Raw genomic sequence first — 15,304 nt, 5'->3', positions numbered from 1 at the left:
GCTTGTTGGAACTTAATTATCAAGCAAAACCTTGCAGAACTGCCCAAATCTAAGCCACATATGCTTTTACCAAGTCTCATATTTTGGACACCAGCACTACCCTGAAGCACTCTCCTGGAAGCAGCACTCGTGTAATTGAATAAATGGGATTAGGCCTCATGCTCCCAACATTCCCAGTTCCTCATTGCTTGAGAGATCCCAAACACACTGCACTGCACAGAACACCTCAGTCATCCTGCACAGTTCTTATCTCTCCTCTCACACATCTGCAGGTTGCCTTGTGTGCTCCCACGTTTTATGACTCAACGGGCAAAGTATCCCCAAAAGGGGAGTGGGAAACCTGCATCTGCCAGGAATGCAGACTTCCAGTTTCCAAAGTGTTTAAAGGTCATTGGGGACACTCCAGTTAAGGCAGATCCTTTCTCGAGATCTTACTCTTGTCCCCTCATATTCTGAATGACTCTTTGGAGATGTTTTTCTTGCTCATCATTTTTAAACTCTCAGGTGGACAAGATGCCATTATATACTCAATCATGATTATAGATTTGCTGGTTGTGATTTTAGAGGTCTCAAAACCAAACTCACTGGATTACATCAGATTCACAGAATACACTGATTTGGAAGGGACCCACAAGGATCATCCAGTCCAACTCCTGGCCCTGCATAGGCCCATCCCCAAGAGTTACACCCTGTGCCTCAGAGCGTTGTCCAAACCCTCCTGGAGCTCTGGCAGCCTTGGGGCTGTGCCCACTGCCCTGGGCAGCCTGGGCAGTGCCAACTACCCTCTGGGGGAAGAACCTTTCCCTGAGATCCAACCTGAGCCTGCCCTGACACAGCTCCAGCCATTCCCTGGCTGCTGTCCCTGCTCCCCCCAGAGCAGAGCTCAGTCCCTGCCCCTCCTCTGCCCCTGCCCAGGCACTTGAACTGCACTGAGGTCTCCCCTCAGTCTCCTCCAGCTGAACACACCAAGTGCCCTCAGTGTCCTCACACGGCTTCTAATCAAGGTCCTTCCCCACCTTCATTGCCTCCCCTTTGGAGGCAATGACTCAATATCTTACACTGTGGTGCCCCTGAAATGCCATGTAATGCCCAGCTCACTTCAGCAGCCCTGTCCCCTTCCCACAACTGTTCAGCTTTGCTTACCCAGACTCAGCCTGTTCAAGTGGACTGTCACAGCATGGGAGGTATTTACACTGTACTGAGGCTACTGGTAAAAGAGAACACAAAGTTTCTCTAAATGACTCCTACAAAAGCAACAATATTTTCAGTAAACAGACAGCAAGGTGTGAAAACACAACTGAACTGGACACGAGGTGGAAGGACTGCTCTTCCCAGAGCCTCCATCCAGATCTGCCCCAATCAGGGTCTCTTCCTGCACACACAAATAACATTTCATACTATCACAGATTTCCAACTTTCCCTACGATCAAGACACAGGAAATTCAGAGCTGGAACTAATGGTCTGTGAGGTCGAAATAAAAACACTCTGCTTCCTACCACACACTGATCAACATTCCCTGTGATCACTGACAAGGCCTGGGCCAGCAATCCAGCTCTCAGTGGGCTCAGAGCAACCAGCAGCTGGACTGACATTGCTCCTAAACCGTGCAGAGGTGAGATCCCCCCGCCTCCAGCTGACAGGTAAATTTAAGGGAGTGCTTTCCAAGGTAAATGCCTACCTCCCAGTTCAAGGTCGTTTTTCTTCAACCCACAGTTACAGGGATATGGCACATTAAGTCACATCATTCTCCTGTCATGTGGGAGAAGGGGAGAGCTTTTAAGCCCGTGCAGAGCACTGGGGGTTACAGAAATAAATATGGCTTTATACAGCAGCTTTCACATTCATGATATCTCAGAGTGGTTTACAAAGTAATGAGTCAGATAATGGGGCTGCAGCAGCTGTGCAGGTACAGGCACCAGAAATTAATGCTGAGAAAACAGAAGTCTTAATTTTTTGATTCTTTTTATTTGCTCTTCTGCAAAACATGACTGCAGCTTCAGTCTGACTAATGAGCATCAGTGGCTTCTGCAATTCAGAATGCACAGGTTATCTGACACTCCAGTTTATTTTAATTTTGAGATTAACTCCATGATTAAAGCTCTCCATTAACTATAATAAATACTATTCAAGCAAAAGTGGAGAAAATACATGTACTTCCCTGTCCTGGCTGCACTGTAAGGAAGGCCTCCTTGCTTGATCTCCAGTCCCTCAATTTGCAATTAGTTCAGAATCACTCTACTATTTCATTTTCATTCACCTTACTCTCTCCCATCATCAGCTGTTATAAGCAGACCCTCAAAGGCTGGTTAAGAGTGTTGTGAGGACTCCATGGTTTACTGTGCAGGTGCCAGAGAAGGTACATATTCTAAGTAAAAACATATCTGTCTATTAAATAAGCCACATCTTGGGATGCAGCCTGATATACCCCAATTAAGATGCATTTTGAATATATGCTCCTTTCCCAGCTCCTTGGGCAAATGGACTCTCTCATTCTTCTCATCTGAGTCACTAAACCAGGCATCACGGATCAAACTGTTTTGGAAAACTGTGCTGGTTTTATGCAGACATACTTTTTCTGGCTGACTTTGTAATCAGTGAGAGTCACAGAGAACAACTCGACAGAGAGCGTGGGAGGTCACCTGGGCCAGCTTCCTGCTCCAAGCAGGCTCAATGCCCAGTTCAGACCAAGTTAGTTATGCTTTTGTCCAGCCAGGTCCAGAAATCCTTCAGTGACAGAGAACCCTTCAAGATCCTCTGAGGAACCTCTGCTCCAGTGCTAATCAGGGGCATTAGCCTGTGCTTTTGTGGGCAGAAGAAATACCAGATGGGACAGACAAATGCCTTCAGCAAGACTCGAGAGCTGTCTGTCTGGAGTTGAGTTCTGAGAGCACCAGAGTCATGCAGGGCTCCCAGCCAGCCATCCACATTCCTGCTCCTCCTGAAGGCACAGCCTTCGGAACGCTCACCTGCAGCTACAACCACTTCCTTTACTTATGCTCACACTATTTCTGGAAATCTGGCAAGGGATTTAAATCAACATCACACCATTTTTCTGCCTCAGCTGTTCTGAAACTTTCTGCTGTTCTCTTAACTTGTCAAGTAGCTTTGTCAGCACAACTTTGCTGCAGTGCCTTTGATGGACACGAGAGACAACTGAAACTTTGTGCAGCAAAGTTTTTGTAATTGATTTTGACAGGAAATTCTGTGCCTGAATTCTGACAGAAGCTCAGCTCCTCTTCCTCACGCTTCACGGTGATCCTGGCCAGGCTGTCAGGACAACTTTGATTTGTACCTCTCTTCAAAGTATCATCTTATTTTTTACACTTATGCTAAAAGGGGGAAAAGAGTCTCCTTGTTATTGTTTCTTAACTGCAAGTCAGTGGCAGGGCAGATGCAGATACAACCCAACAGGGCTGGGGGCTGGAGGAGTCTTTCTCTGCAGTGACTGAGTCCCAGACTGAGGCAGTTACACTTATGTGAGATAAGGACCTCCCCACCAACTCCTGCTTTTATTCCTGGCAGGCTTTCTTGGCACATTCTTATTTTATAAAGTCCTTGAGCATCATCTGTATAATGAGCTACACTCTGCAATAACAGACATTCTATTTTGGGGAAACAATTAGAACTGCCTGTAGAATAGAAATGCTAAATGAGACATGCAAAAACATACACACAACCTGAAGTGTGGGGAGGGAGGAGTATTAACCATTCTCAGCAGGGAAACAGTACAGGAAAAGCTGTGGAAAAAAAAAACCCTGACAACTATAGCTTTCTGACACTAACTATTTTTTCCATCAGAAATATTAACCAAGTGGAAAGGACATGAAAATCCAAGCAGTGTTTGAAGAGTTAAGATCTTGCACTGCCAAAGAGCACACCTAACACTGGACTTATGCACTGGCTTCTGTATATACCAATCTCTACAAAGCATCATCAATAAAATAGCTGAACTTCTCCATATAAGCACACAGCAAGTGCAGTATGCATAGTGAGAATACAAAACAAATTCACAGTATTATGTATTTTCAAAACACTCTCTGCAACATGAACTCCTCAGTCCACTCCCACAATATCCCATTGGGGCAAGACACTACTATGCACCATTAACAGAAATTATGTTTTTATTTACTTTTTATATCACTGAGGTGCTAGCAACAGTTGGGATACACAATATTCTGGTAGAATCTTGCTGTTTTTACAAATGTATCATGTGCCCTCCACCTGCATTGGTTATCACAGCTGCAGTGAAAATACTAATTACTTTAGTGAAGGTAATTATTCTCATTATTATTTAGTGAAGGTATTTTTCTAGTGAAGACAGTGGAAGTAGCAGACACTTCCTGAGCAGGTTCACTACAGCCCCAGCATCTGAAGGCAATCCACTTGCCTAAGGCCACTCAGCAAGTCAGTAGTGATGCTGGAATGGAAAAATGAGACTTTCCTCCTTCCAGCTCTGCCTTTTGCTGAAGCTCCAGATCACTCCATCTCCTTATTAGCTGCTGTAATTACCACGTTCTCCAGTGGAGCTCCTGCTGTTTAGTTTTTCATGGGCTACCTTATTATGCAAGTACATACAGGCTGTTCTAGTTTAAGATGCATAAGTCTCATTTTCTGTGCATTTATAACTTGGCCACAAATTCACATCAAGTTGGAAAGGGAATTTACCACCTGGGATTCTTGTCTTTTAAAGTCCTTTTAAAGTCTGCTAGTTATTCTAGCAGATCTATATTCTTGGGTGCCAGCCCCAGGCAAGGAGGAGCTGGAAGTGACTACTGGAGTTATTTTGTAGTCCCATGAGAGCCACAGGTGAGAGGACTTAGAGGTGGAGAGGGGGAATCTTGCCTCCAAGTGCCAGCTCTTCCCTCCACGCACTGAGGAAGACTAAACATTCAAGAATGCAAGAGAAGGATAAAGAGGAGGAGTAGCTGTGGATGTTGATTCACTATTTCCAGGATAACCAAAATACCTTAGAGGTGAGTCAGATTTTTCTCATTCAGAAGGAAAAGCCTGAAACAATTCAGAAACAAACCTGTCTTCCTAACTCAGTGTGATGGTTTATTCCCTGCAAAGTGAGGCAGACCCTTCTACTCACTCCTCCTCCCTTGTTGGCCTACATAAAACTTCTCAAGCAAGAACTGCAAAACAGTTCTAATCAGGTACAATCCTGCAGCAAGTTTCCTTTTAGGTACCCTGGAGTATATACTGGGACTGGGACTGAGACAGAAGTCAAAGATAAAAACCTTCTCATCTCTGCAGATGAGTCACCACCGCCCATCATTGCTCACCTCATCCTGAGTTTACAGAGAACTCGTGTTTCCTGTAATCTCCAAAAGAACTCTAAAAAGAACAACACCCCTACTGGAATGATTTTCTGCTTTAAAATAGTCTTTTCAAGTTAACTGTTGGTAGCAGAATTTTGCACTCCATTTGAAATCCAGACTGAGTAACCATTAAACCTCCCCACATGTGACTCCTGAAAGAAGAACACACCACTGAAACACAGAAGGTGCCACAGTGTGTCAACATGAGCAACAACTCCTACAGGCCTAGGCCAGTGTACCTGAAATGAAAACACCACTGTTCAGTAACTCAGTTACCAGTTCAATTGCTTGAGTTGTCATGTTAAGAACAACAATAAGATATTTCAGACTCATTCTTTCCACTGGAAGAAGGTAAGCTAGGGCAGGAACAAGAGACATGACAGTACTCCTGGATTTCCAATTCACATTCCAGCTGCATCTCCCCATATGACCTTTCAAACCCTCCAGTGCAGCCCTAGACTTACAATTTATGTTCTACATAATAAAATTTAACAGATCCATGAAGATCACAAATAAGGAGCTTCCACCTGTAGAGCACAGCTCAGCAGGCCAGGAAGCAACTCCTGCATGTGTCAGCCAGCTCTGAACATTCTCATTCAACATGAGAATGAGAGAAGGTTATAACAAAGGCAGAGTATTCCAGAACAATCAGCAGTCAGCTATGGAAAATGTGCGTACACAAGAAAGGAAAAATCCACATGTGCCTGCTCTGAACGCCTTGCAATGTTGGGAAAAAGAATGGGAATTTACAGGTACCAGGCCAGAGAAAGTTTGGCAAAGGTAGGCTCCATATGGGAATTTTCCTATTCCAGGCAATAAATTTTCTCTGACTCCACTGGAAGACAGATGAGAAATCTTTCACTGCTTTGTAAATTATGAAAAACACATGGGACCAAAATGAACACTCAGATTGGTAAAGCAACAGGAATAAGAAATACTTAATAATTCTGACAGAAATTCTCAACAACGTGCACAAAATACTGAAAAGATGTTAATACAGGAACATGTTCCTCCCTGTCACAGATCTCCCCAGTCCCTCCATTTCCACCAGCAGGCACAGGAGGGGTCTGGATGGTGCCATCAATCAATTGGTTCTACTCACTTATTCACAATACAACAATCAAAATTAATGATTGAAGGGAGCTGCAAAAAGGCAGGTGAGTGCTTGAGTCAACTTGGAAAGATTTAAAGAAAGCAGATTTAAATGGCAGTGAAATGCAAACAGCAGCCAATCTTAATCACAAACCTAAAGCCAGAGTAAAGCTTCAGTGAAGTTTCTCTCTCCTTCACTACATGTTGCCTTTAGCTGAAGACAAATTGCTGGCACTTTTGTAATCTACTAAGTTAAAGTCATTACCCTGACAGTGCCAGGAAGTCTAATTTCCTGGAGCAGTAATACAAAGATTTATAAGGGAATTTAAACACTCACCTTCTGGAATAGAAAATCTATCATCAGCATCAGGCTCCATGGGAAGTGACTGAGGATTTCAGATAATGGAGAAGAAGGAATTCACCTGCTGACAAGTTCATCCAAAATCTCATTCCCTGCCTACACAGGCTGCTGACCAGGGTAAGTGTGTACACAAAGCTGAGCTTTCAAATGAATTCAGCTTTTCTGTGAGGTCCCTGGTGCAACAAAACAGACTTGTTCATTACAGGCAGCTTTAGCATGGTTCAGTATTTCAGCACAACTCTCTCCTAAATACATTCCCATTAAAATGGAAGTAAGCTTAAATAATCAAAACAGAAAAGATGAATTAATAACCACTTCAATAACTGATTTGAAGGAGAAAATGAGTCAGCTCATCCACCAGGCTAAAATGGAACTGCATATGTCCTTATGGCTGAAAACTTTCAGCTCCCTAATGAGAGAAACTGAAATTAGAGATGAACTTCAACACCCAAAGCACCACAGAGCATCAGCTGTTATGCCATCAGATGTGTGTGTGTATGAACAACGAGCCATGAGATCCTGCTTGGGCCAAACAGCACAAAGGGCTGGATTTAACTAGGAATAACCTAATGCTGATTCCATATAAAAAGCTGTTCTGCTCTTCTGGACTTTCTCCTCTCAAGCTCCAGCACTGAGGAGCAGTGGTGGACGATCCAACACCTCCAGATGAGGAGGATGAAATGCTCTCACCTCTACAGCATCTTTGAGGGCTGACACACATCACTCCTGACTGTTCTCAGCAAACCCTGTAGCAGCCTCTCACCTGAGTCACTGCTTTCCACCACACAGACCTGAGCAATCCTGAGGTCTCCCCTCAGCATGAGCCTCCTGTCACTGCTCCTGCTCACAGACAGGGACTGACAAAGCCAGGGAGTTGTGCTGCTCCTGCTCACAGACAGGGACTGACAAAGCCTGGGAGTTGTGCTGCTCCTGCTCACAGACAGGGCCTCTGACAAAGCCCAGGAGTTGTGCTGCTCCTGCTCACAGACAGGGCCTCTGACAAAGCCCAGGAGTTGTGCTGTGCCCTGGATTTCACGTGTGCCCGGGAGAGCTCAGCATCGCTGTGCCGGTGCAGAGGAGGCAGCACCACTGCCACTGACCTACTTCACACCGGGGAAGGCACTTCAGCAAGACTTTCCCCCCTCACCTCAGAAGCAGCAGTTTCTGAAAGTCCTAAATTTAGCAGGTTCTGAGGACAGCATTCATAATTTCTTGTCAGTGCTGTTCCCTCCTCTGTGCAAGCTCTTATCGCTTCCTGCCGAAATTCATCCTCTCCCTCTCTGACCGCCAGGAAAATAATATGCTCCTTTCAACAGAGAGGAAACAAGAAGCTTCTCTTCCACACTCTTTCCTCATCAGGACAGCAGTACTCTGGACACTGCCAGAGCATATACATTTACTTTTTAATATCAGATGAGACAGCTTCTGAAAGCACTGCAAGTTCTCCCATCTGACATTATCCAGTTTACCACAGATAACAACCCTGAACTGGAAGCTTTCCCCTGCCAGAATGTCTAGCACATAAAATTATTAAAGGCTTAGAAATGGTTTCAGGGCTGCTCAAATGATGTGCTGCAGCAAAATCTAATTCCCATTAAAAAACCAAGAGCAATCAGGAGGAGACTCTAGTCCATCACTCTGAAAAAAAGAATTGCCTTCATTCATTCATTTCTCTCCAGAACAAACAAATTCCAGGGAAAAAAGTAAAATACTAGCATTTAAACTAGGTCATAACTCACAAGACCCTTTGGACTGTTCAGAATACGAAGACATTCCTAAGCTGTTGTATCACCTGGACAGGTGTCCTGAAGGAGGACTGAGAAACCTCTGCCTTCCACACAGACACCAGCCAGACCCCACCCACAACCTGCAAAAGTTTCTGGGTTTATGATGCTTGGCTACAGAACAGGATGAAATTCCTACAATTAAAGTAATCTGGAGACCAAAAGTTTCCAGAGATGGTAGAAAATAGGTCTGAACTAGTTTGCTGCTGCTAGTTCATGGTTTTTCCAGCAATGTAAGCACACTCAACTAAGCTCAGTGGTCACACCCAAGAATGTCTTGCAGGGAAACCATGATGTCAAGTTCTTGAAACCTCATCTGCAGATCCACCAGATAAGCTCCATGGATGTTGACTATGAGATGACAGGAAATTTAACACTACATCCCAATATTTGTTCACTACCACAATGTTCATTTGCTGCATTGCACGAACAAATCTTATTACTGCAGTTTCATTTGCCCACAAAGATTCCAGCTGAAAACTCCCTTTAACATGGCTTTAATAATACATGAAAGAGATTAATCTCTAATTGTTGATTTTTGAAATAGCACTTCATTGTGTCACTCAATCTGAGTGCTTCTGATCATTAAAACTTGCATGATTTTTCCATCTTAGTAACAAGGTTCTGCTCAGCTGAGAGCTGATCTCATCAGAGGCAATTATACTCCATGGCAGAGATCAGACCAGAGCTCTTAAGGGTTTTAAAACTTCCATTTTATTTTCCTTATTTTACTGAACAATGCAAAGTTCAAACAACCTTGTTAGAACCTTGAATATCCAGGAACTCTCATGTAAACGAGACACCTGGTAGGAAACTACCAGGAAAAAAGTGAACAAAAATGCATCACTGACTTGAGTTTTTTTACTCTTGGCACACAAGTGAATAATTTCTCATGCCCTTTTTTTTTTTGTCAAAGGGCTTCTTTCAAAATGCATGGGGAGCAATCTCCTGACCTTATCTAGTGTGAGATATGCAGTCTATTTGACTTAGATTAAATGGGAGTATCTCAAAATTATCAACCAACCTCTTCAAGAGTGTGAGATTTCTACCACCTGAAGAAGATAACAAGCTGTGCAAGCTCAGAGACAGATATGGTTCCCATCAGATCCTTCACATCACTTCTGCATTACCACAGCCTTGGGGAAGATTTTTATCTCATTTTAAAGAAAGTCAGGCAAGATAGATTTCTTCACAGAAATTCTTGATTTCCATCTTTTCCCTTTAGTGGCACCTACATTCCAATGACATTTAGAAAGGAATGGAAACACTGAAGCCCTTGCTATATTTTGCATTCCTTTCTTTTTCTGCATCCTTAAGATCCTCTGCACTGTAATCAACACCCAGCCCTGAACTGATGGCATTCCAGGAAAACCTGGTTAGGAGAAGTTTCCTGCAGCTCTCCCAACAGGATAGCACTGCAGCTGCTAAGAGGTACATTAGGATCTTAAATCTTGTACAGATTTACTGTATCTTGTGCAATAATGCACCAAATGAAAATGTGTGTTTAGACATGAGACTAGAAACTATCCCTGTAAAGGGTGTCTGTAAATAGATTAGATCCATCTACAAATTAGGAATAGCTTGCACTATATATTAGGATTAGCTTGCATATCATCAGCCAGAGCTTCACTGTGAATTTAAGTGAGAGTGCAGCACTAAAAATGTGTAATTATCCCACCATCCCTGACTATCAGCACACCTCTAAGGATCTCAGACTGGCCTCTCTTGCTGCCCTCAGATATCAGCAATGGAACTGAAGCACAAATAAGTTGATTTGATCAAGGTCACAAAAAGAGCACAATGCAGGTATCCCACATCCATGGATCTCCCCACTGAGTCACACTGTCTCTTTATACTCTCCCAAATTCTGGAAGTGACGCAGGAAGAGTTTAAAATTTGTCTTCTGAGGAACACTGAGGTAGTTGAGCATATTCATGCAGGTGAGGGTGCCCTGGGAGCTGGCAGGGTGGCACTGAGGCAGTTGCCATGGCAATGGCTGAATCTTTGCAGTGACACTGCACACACACTTCAAATCCAAACCTGTGCAAGTCTCCCAACACCATCCAATGCTGTAAGAATTCTAACGAGACCCCAAATCGCCTCCTAATCTCCAATTAAAAAAAGTACCATGCATGCATGAAGGGAATGCAGATTGGGAAAGATTTCACCTCTGCCAGACCTGAAATACAGAAAGGCAGGGCAGAAGAACTGTTCTGTGAACCTCCTGATTTTGGAAAACTGCAAGTCCTGCTCGCTACAGACAGGGAAGAATACTGTGTTCAGGAGAAGACTATCAGTAAGGGCAAAACCCCTCACTCCCTGCCATCCCCTCCAATGGACTGAACACTGAGGAATGACAGGGATGCCAGGGAAGGGCAATGTCAGTGCTAAGCACCTTCACCCATTTCACAACTCCTTCCAGCCATGTCTGGTGCAGGGGTGTACAAATGGAGCTTGTAAAGAAAGAGAGTATATGCTCCCCCCTCTCTGGAGCTACAGTCACCCAACACCAAACCAGACAGACTTCTGCAAGATTCCACCAATTCAGCAGCTTTATATAACAGCTGGTTCTATCCAGGATTGAATCCCAGATAACAGCATGCACTGACACATCCATTAGTACAATTAACTGACTACAAAAGAAAGATCAGCCTGATATGCTCATGTCTCACGTCCCTTTAAGAGCCTCCAGCTCCCAGGCTACTTGTGACTTCCAAAAGCACAAACATTAGCATTACCTTTTGCTGCTTCAGACCGCTTAGGCAAATCAAGTGTATCAAAATTCCTGTCCAAATCTCCATTCTTCTTTCCTGTGCAAAAAAACAGAAGACAAGATATGGAAAAGACTGTCAGCATACTGACAGGTAAGTTACTGTCATGTGCATCTAGGAGATGACAGAAGATACAGTCCCAGAATACAAATCACAGCCTGTTACCATAACTGTGTGTATCTGCCTTGCAGTCCAGCTGGGCCTCTGTATGAGCAACTTAGGGACAAAAACCTGTGCTGCTTTCAGGCTGATCTGCAAATATGCTTAGGACCAGCACTTCAGTGGGTCTTAAGAGTGCCTAAAATCTTGGAAATTTGTGCCATTTCCCTTCTTGGCAAAGCCATGCCTCTCCCTCATCAGCCCAGTATTTACCTGTTATTTTCACACAGACCTGAAGCCCAGTTGAAGCAAAAACTCGGCAGCAGAGCAAAAAAACAACAGGCTTGCTTTGCAGCCTCTGTTCTCAACACAACTGCCAGGCAGGAAGATTTAATACATTGTACAGACAGCAGCCAACAACTTAACCTTGAACTGCCCTTCAATCGATAAAAGTGTCATTTTTACTATTTATTGAAAACTAATGGAAATATTCCATACTTTTGCTAAGAAATAGTTTTAAACCATTACATCAGCTTTAATTTATACAATCCTTCACAGAAAGCAGAACAAACCCAGGACTTCAGTTTCAGCTGGGCTGAGAATTCAAGGTTAGGTAAAGAGCTGGGGAGGGAAGGGAAGGGTTAGTTTTCATCTCTTCTTGTCCCCCCAAGAAGACACAGTGCCTTGGGTGAGCCCACACGGATGGTGTGGGATAAGCAGGCACTGTGCCATCAGAGGAATCCTGGCAGCAGAGACAGAGATTTGGAAGGCACTGCAGGGATCTGCAAGGCTTCTGAAGACAGCTCTGTACAATTTAGCTTTCCCAAATTATTCTGAGGGGGGAAAATCAAGTTCTTGAGTCCCTCTCCCTCAAGAGCAGGTGCAATGGGATGAATTCAGACAACACAGTTTGAAGCTGCCAGAAGTGGCTTCTGCACAGGGACTGCACCAGGCTGTTAATGGGGGTTCTGCAGAAATGGCTGAAAGCTCCACCAGTCAGGAGGCTTAAAAGCAAACAGGAAAATGATCCTTGAAAATGCAATGAGGAGATCAGTCTGATCCTTGACTGGCAATAGGTCACAAGATGGGAAAGGCCCAGTCCCTGCCTTGTCATAGCAGGGGGGGTGGTTGGTACATGCACAGTGAATTCAGTGGGTTACTCTTGACAAAAGGATAAACACACAGTACAGGATAGAGGAGAATTAGAGCTTTTAGATACCAATATGAATATTTAGAAATAACATCAGGAGGAAAAGAACCCTCAAGGTAGTATTCCATCTACTCCCTTTCTTTGGGAGGTGATGGAATCACACACTTTTGTTTTGAAATGCCAACACACCAGCCAACTTCAACTACTGTGCAAACCAAAACATGCATCTAGAAGTTCTGCTTATCTGAAGTGATTTCCTTAATGAAAGCATGTAAAAGCCCATCTAAGCTGCCAAAAGGTCCTGCAGTCAGGTACCACATGCCACTCCTTGGAAAGCTGTCTTTTCTAAAGGAAGGGACAGGAATCAGAGGCACTTTGCAGCCTCCCATCAAGTTTTTGCTCCATGAAAGAATGAGAACACGTTGTTTGGGGAAGCAAATACCAGAGATAAAGGGTGCTGTACATCACCAAAGGATGTCTCATTCCAAAACAGCAGCTGAACCCAGTCACTGGCTGCAAACCCTTGTTGACCCTTAGAGCACTGACAGGAAAAAGCAGGGCAGAGGGAACTAAAACCAAAAAAAAGCATTGAAGGAAGGAAGTCAGTATTTAGGAAAGATTACAGACTTAAGTCAGACCAATAAATGTGACTCCATCTTATCTACAAGTAAGACAAACTGTTTTTTTCACATGACCCCAAATTTTATGTCTCTGGCACCAGTTTAAACCTCAGAACACGTACTCAGAGAACCAGACCTTACCCAACACAACTACTCCTTGTAGAAGTTCTCTCTATAATTTAAAGGCCGGATCTGGCATTGGTTATCAGCCCTGCAGAACTGAGATGGCACAGGAAGAATTCCCTTCCTCCCAGTGGCAGTGTTTAGTAAGGACTGTGTGATCATGCACAGCTTGTTAAGGAAGAGATTGTCCAGGAGTGCAGTGTTGGCTGCTACATCTTCTGAGCTGGCAATGCCAAAGCAGCTGCTCATTTGCTACCCCATCTTTCATTCAGACAGCCCCTTCCACCTGTGTCTCTGCAGTCCCTGCCCCTCAGGTCTGGGCCAGCCTGCGAACACGGCCTGGCTTCCCCCAGCCTTGGCTGTTTGTCCCTCAGCCCTCTGAGACACTCCCACCCTGCAGGCCAGGCCAGCTGTCTGCCCATGGCAGCAGTTCAGAACACACAGCTCTGACCAAGGGGATTCCAACTCCACAAATCACTTGCTTCATCAAGGCTAGGTTCAGAGATACCCCAGACATTTTCCAGAGCTTTCGTAGAGAGAGGAGGTGACCAAGCTGTAAGAAGACTCCAAAACAAATCCACCCAGAAAGGCAAAAGTTTCAATCTGCAGCCCAGTTGGTATTTCTCCCATTTGATTTTCACAGGGACCACAAATACTGGAGTTTCTAAAAAGGTGACCAAATTTAGCAAGTTCAAGACTCTACTGATGGCAAACCTCTCCGCCATCCCCACGCCAACTGACAGCACACGACCAGCTTCACCACCAGATTCTGTAGCTCTGAACACGATGCTCTGCCCCCTAACAGGGATGTGGACACACACAGAGCCCACATCTGCATGTATTTGTATTTGGCTGACATTTGGATGGAGCACACTGTGCCCTTCCCAGATCCTCCCATCCAGGGTGTGCTGCTGTGCATCACCACAGGGACGCTCAATGGCCATGCTTGGGCAGGGGAAGAGAAGTTTAAAAGGTTAAGAGGTTTTGTACATTTCAGTGTCTACCCTTCGATGCATCCCCAGGTTCTCCAAGTTTTCCAGCCCAAGGCACGTCAGAGAAAAGCCGCCGCTGTTGGATCAGAAGCACAGCTCCAACCTTTGCCAGGAGACAGACAGAGCTCTGAACATGCCTGACAGGTCTGTTTAATGAGACCTGGCTGTAGGAACTGGCACAACACTCTGGTTTGGGAAAACTGCCTGACATGAGACTTGCTTGTGCAAGATGCAATTTACAGTCTCTGAAACAGTGGGATTAAAATTCTTTCCCTCTCCCCCCTCGCTACTTTTCATTATGTAAGAAACAACCAAAACACGACCTTTGGCATTTTCAATCTGTCAGAAACTCAGCACAGACTCTCAAGTGTGACCCGGTGTTATTAACCACTAAATGTTGTTGCTGATCTTCCTCAAATGTCATTTGGATTTACCAGATAATCAAACCAGCTTTGCAGCCAGACTGCTTCTGTTGAAGGTATAATTCCCAAATGCTTTCTTTCTGGTTAAAATAAAAGTTGTAAGGGAAAGTGATTCTTCTTAACACCTCCTCTACCCCCCCCAGTCAATACTGTGCTAGTTAATACACCCACTGACCCGACTGCAGAGCGACAGAAGGTACGGGCTGAGCTCTGTGTTGCCAACAAGCTCATCCTCCACCAACTCCCCAGTCACAGTCTGCAATCCATGTCTCACAGAACACTAGCAAGCACCATTTGTTGGGTCCTTGGTTATTTTGTTTGTTTTTTTTCTCTCCAGTGTTCTCCTTTGGCTCAACCCTCTGGAACCCACGATCTGAAGCAAGTGTCACGAGCTGACAATGCCCCTGCCTTCACCCCCCAAATCAGCCTCAGTGACAGTCTCCAGGGCACTCACAGCCCATCAACTTCCCAGCAGAGAAGGCAGGGAAGATTCAGCCTCGAGACCTGTGTATTCCAGCTGTAATTTTACTTATTGTGTTGGGATGAGAAACTAAAGGGTGTCTCCCCC

General features: G+C 44.6%; 1 protein-coding gene across 8 annotated transcripts in view; it reads right to left on the bottom strand.

Annotated features, from left to right (window-relative positions):
- Positions 1-15,304, bottom strand: part of ARVCF (ARVCF delta catenin family member) — a 239,979-nt gene that overhangs the window by 28,875 nt on the left and 195,800 nt on the right. For all 8 annotated transcript variants that reach the window (XM_032705632.1, XM_032705633.1, XM_032705634.1 and 5 more), the window contains one exon: positions 11,298-11,369. In XM_032705632.1, the coding sequence (XP_032561523.1) occupies positions 11,298-11,369 (72 nt within the window). The remainder of the gene's footprint in view (positions 1-11,297; positions 11,370-15,304) is intronic.

Source organism: Chiroxiphia lanceolata, chromosome 18 (genome assembly GCF_009829145.1).
Source record: "Chiroxiphia lanceolata isolate bChiLan1 chromosome 18, bChiLan1.pri, whole genome shotgun sequence".
NCBI classification, from domain to species: domain Eukaryota; kingdom Metazoa; phylum Chordata; class Aves; order Passeriformes; family Pipridae; genus Chiroxiphia; species Chiroxiphia lanceolata.
The sequence above is the reverse complement of the archived record's forward strand: the minus strand, read 5'-3'. Positions and strand labels throughout refer to the sequence as shown.